This window comes from Numenius arquata, chromosome 29 (genome assembly GCF_964106895.1).
Source record: "Numenius arquata chromosome 29, bNumArq3.hap1.1, whole genome shotgun sequence".
NCBI classification, from domain to species: domain Eukaryota; kingdom Metazoa; phylum Chordata; class Aves; order Charadriiformes; family Scolopacidae; genus Numenius; species Numenius arquata.
In genome coordinates, this window is record NC_133604.1 from 46,683 (window position 1) to 49,832 (window position 3,150).

General features: G+C 56.6%; 1 protein-coding gene across 1 annotated transcript; it reads right to left on the reverse strand.

Annotated features, from left to right (window-relative positions):
* Nucleotides 1-543: 543 nt before the first annotated feature.
* ZBTB39 (zinc finger and BTB domain containing 39) lies at nt 544-2,682 on the reverse strand. Its single transcript, XM_074165006.1, has one exon. The coding sequence runs from the start codon at nt 2,680-2,682 to the stop codon at nt 544-546; it is 2,139 nt and encodes a 712-aa protein (XP_074021107.1).
* Nucleotides 2,683-3,150: the final 468 nt, after the last annotated feature.

Here is a 3,150-nt window from a genome sequence, read left to right on the forward strand (position 1 = left end):
CTTATCTCCTCGCAATAGCAGCAGAACCCCAGTGATGCCCAGAATGAGTCCTTTTTTCCTTTTTTCTTTCTTTTTCTTTTTTTCTCCTTTTCTTCGAGTCTAGCACCGTCCTGCTCTGGCTCCGTCCCTCTCTACTGAGGTCAGGTGTGAAAAATCTTAGCAGCATCAGTTTGTGGACAAGCTCAAACTGAGGGTTAGCCTAGTCAAGTGGGCTAAAAGGTTAAAAAAAATAATAAATCTAGATTCAAAACCTAGTGAGAAATGCCAAAAACACAGAACTCGATGGCCTCTAACAGGACCAGAGGTAAGTAAACACGACAGACTTCTTGGAAACAGTGACGTAGCTCACGTGCTGTTCATTTGTACAATGCCACCAATCTAAAAAGCCCTAGCAAGGCCAAAAAAAACCAAAAACATTAAAAAAAATAGAAAAGGAGGATTCCATCCATGATGCCTGACCATTAAATAAAATAAATGACATTTTTTCCACAGCTTCTGTAATCAGCGCTTGCTCCTTTCCTGGCCCTGCCCTGCCTCACCCCATCAGCTGTCCGTGTTTTTCTCCGCGTCTTTGGAATGGATGATGTACATGAAAGTCTGTTCGATGGTGAAGTCCGGGGGGAGGCTGCCTTTGTGCACCCCTATGTGCTTGCTCATGAGGTTGAGCGTGGAGCTGTAGTGCCCGCAGACGGTGCAGCGGTACATGAGGGCCCCCGAGTGCGTCCGCAGGTGGCACTTGATGGTGGAGCGGCCGCGGAAGAACTTGTGGCACACCTTGCACTGGTAGGGCTTCTCCCCGGTGTGGATCCTGCGGTGGTAGTTGAACTCACTGGTGTGGGCGAACCTCTTCCCGCAGACCTTGCAGCTGTACTTGCTGTTGCCCGGCTGGTTCTGCAGCGCCAAGTCTTCGCTCAGAAACTCCTCCGGCAGCTTCCTCTTCTGCAGGCCCTGCTGCTGGAGACGGTCTCCGAAGCCGGGTCGGATGTCCAGGCTGCCCCCGCACTTGTGCTGGCTGACGTGGTAACGATACGCCGCTTCCAGCTTGAAGCTCTGGCCGCAGAAGTGGCAGCGGAAAAGAGCCTCCTCCACGTTCTGGTGAACGGCCAAGTGCTTCTCCAGGAGGTGCCGATCCACAAAGCTGTTGGCACAGACGGAGCAGGAGAAGACGGAGATGCCCAGGTGAGACAGGGTGTGCCACATCAGGCTGCAGAGGCTGAGGTGCCGCTGGTCACACACGCCGCACGTCTGGCTTTTCAGGTTGACGTGGTCCAGGATGTGGTTGCGGACGGTGTGGAAATCTTTGGCCAAGGGCTTCCCGCAGGCAGCGCACGCCAGCTCCGAGCCAGGCCCTCCCCCGAACATGGTGACCTTCCCGGGCAGTGGGTCGCTGGGGTGGACGATGACGTTGTTGTCGAAGACCCCTTCTCGCCGGTGGAGGGTCAGCTGCCACTGGGTGAAGAACTTGGTCTCGCACATGTCGCAGGAGAAGAGAAAGATGCCGATGTGGGACAAGACATGGGTCACCCTGGAGTTCCGGTCCTGGAAGTGGGTTTCACAGACCTTGCAGTTCCCGGTGAGCAGATCGACGTGGTCCCTGGCGTGCTGGCGGATCAGCTGGATGTTGGGCTCCAGGACCTTCTTGCAGACCTGGCAGGGCATGGCCTTGCTGTCCCGGCTGTCGTTCTCAAAGGCCAGCTCTTCTTCACTGTCGTCGCTCAGCTCAATAACTTCTTCCGATGGACCCAGCTCCTCGCTGGCATCCTCAAAATGCAGATCGTCCTCACCCAAATCCTCCAGCTGAAGCTCATCCATCTGCCCAAACCCTTGCTCTTTGGAGTGGTCGCTGTTGCTGGGACAGGAGTTGCTCCCCGCGGAGATGTCCAGGGAAGGATCAGCGGTAAAGAAGCCGCCCTTGCCGTAGTCGCCGTTGCTCTGGACCTTGTACTGCTGGCAGGAGCTTGCCGTGGTTTGAACGACGATGTTGACGCTGCCCAGGCCGGGCTGGGTGGCCACGCTGGCGGCAGGAGCGAACTGCCCCTGCTCCGACTCCTGCTCTGTCTTGGGAGGCTGCTGCGGATGCATCAGGGGAAGGGTCTGGCTGCCTTCGCTCACCGTGTTCCTGTCGTCCTCCTTGTAGCTGCCCGATACTTCCCCGTGCAGGATGTAATTCCGTTCCGGGCCAAAATGCTCCCCGCCGCCCCGGATCTCACCCAAAGAGTGGCTCTGCTCTGAGGAGGTGCTGCTCAGGGGACCTGACCGCCCTTCGCTCATGGACAAGGAGGGCTGTTTCGTGATGGCCGAGCTCTCCAGGTCGGGGAAGGTGGAATGGCAGGCCTTCAGCAGATCCTCCATGCCCAGCCGCTCCGCCACCTCGTAAATGACACCCACGTTGATGAGGTCCGTGAAGAGCTCCGAGGTGTACACAAAGCTGAGGATCTTCTCGAAGTTGGCGGGTGTGATGAAATCCACCACGTAGGTCCTGGCAGCGTCCAGCCCCGTGTTCAGAAAGAGGTTCTGGAAGTAGCCGGCGGCACAGGCCAGAACAGCCTTGTGCGCCGCGAAGGAGCGGGTGCCCACCAAAATGGTGACGTCGCACATGGTCTCGGAGAGCCTGCACTTGTTGAGTTCCTTCAGCAGGTTGTTGGGGTGATTGGTGCTGTGCAGCTTGATCCTCATGCCCATCTTAGCAGCTGCTTACGAGCCCCTCTCCTGGTCAGCTGCTTCTTCACGCATTCATCAGCTGCGTGAGCAGGGGGCGCTTGGCATCCAGAAATTTGCAGGGCAAGGGGCTCTAGAGAGAGGAAGATGCAAAGAACGTTAGCACCTTAACAACCAAAGAGACATCACTGCAGTCACACCTCCCCTCTTCCACCTTCCTGACCAGCAGCAGAGAAGCAGCAGCTACTTGGATGGAGATCCACCAAAACCTAGCTTGTAACTTTGAAGACGGACTCTTTGGGAAGCGAAGAGAAAGGCACAAAAAGACAAAATAGAGCCGTTTACTCTTCCAGCAACCGCCTGAAATTCCCGCTTCTATTTGGACACGGACAGAGGTCCCTCGGTTCTGAAACCGAGCCCCAGCTGGTGCCTGTCACACAGACACCCCCGCACCGGGGAGAAGGCTCCCCCCGCTGCTCGGCGTCCCCTGGG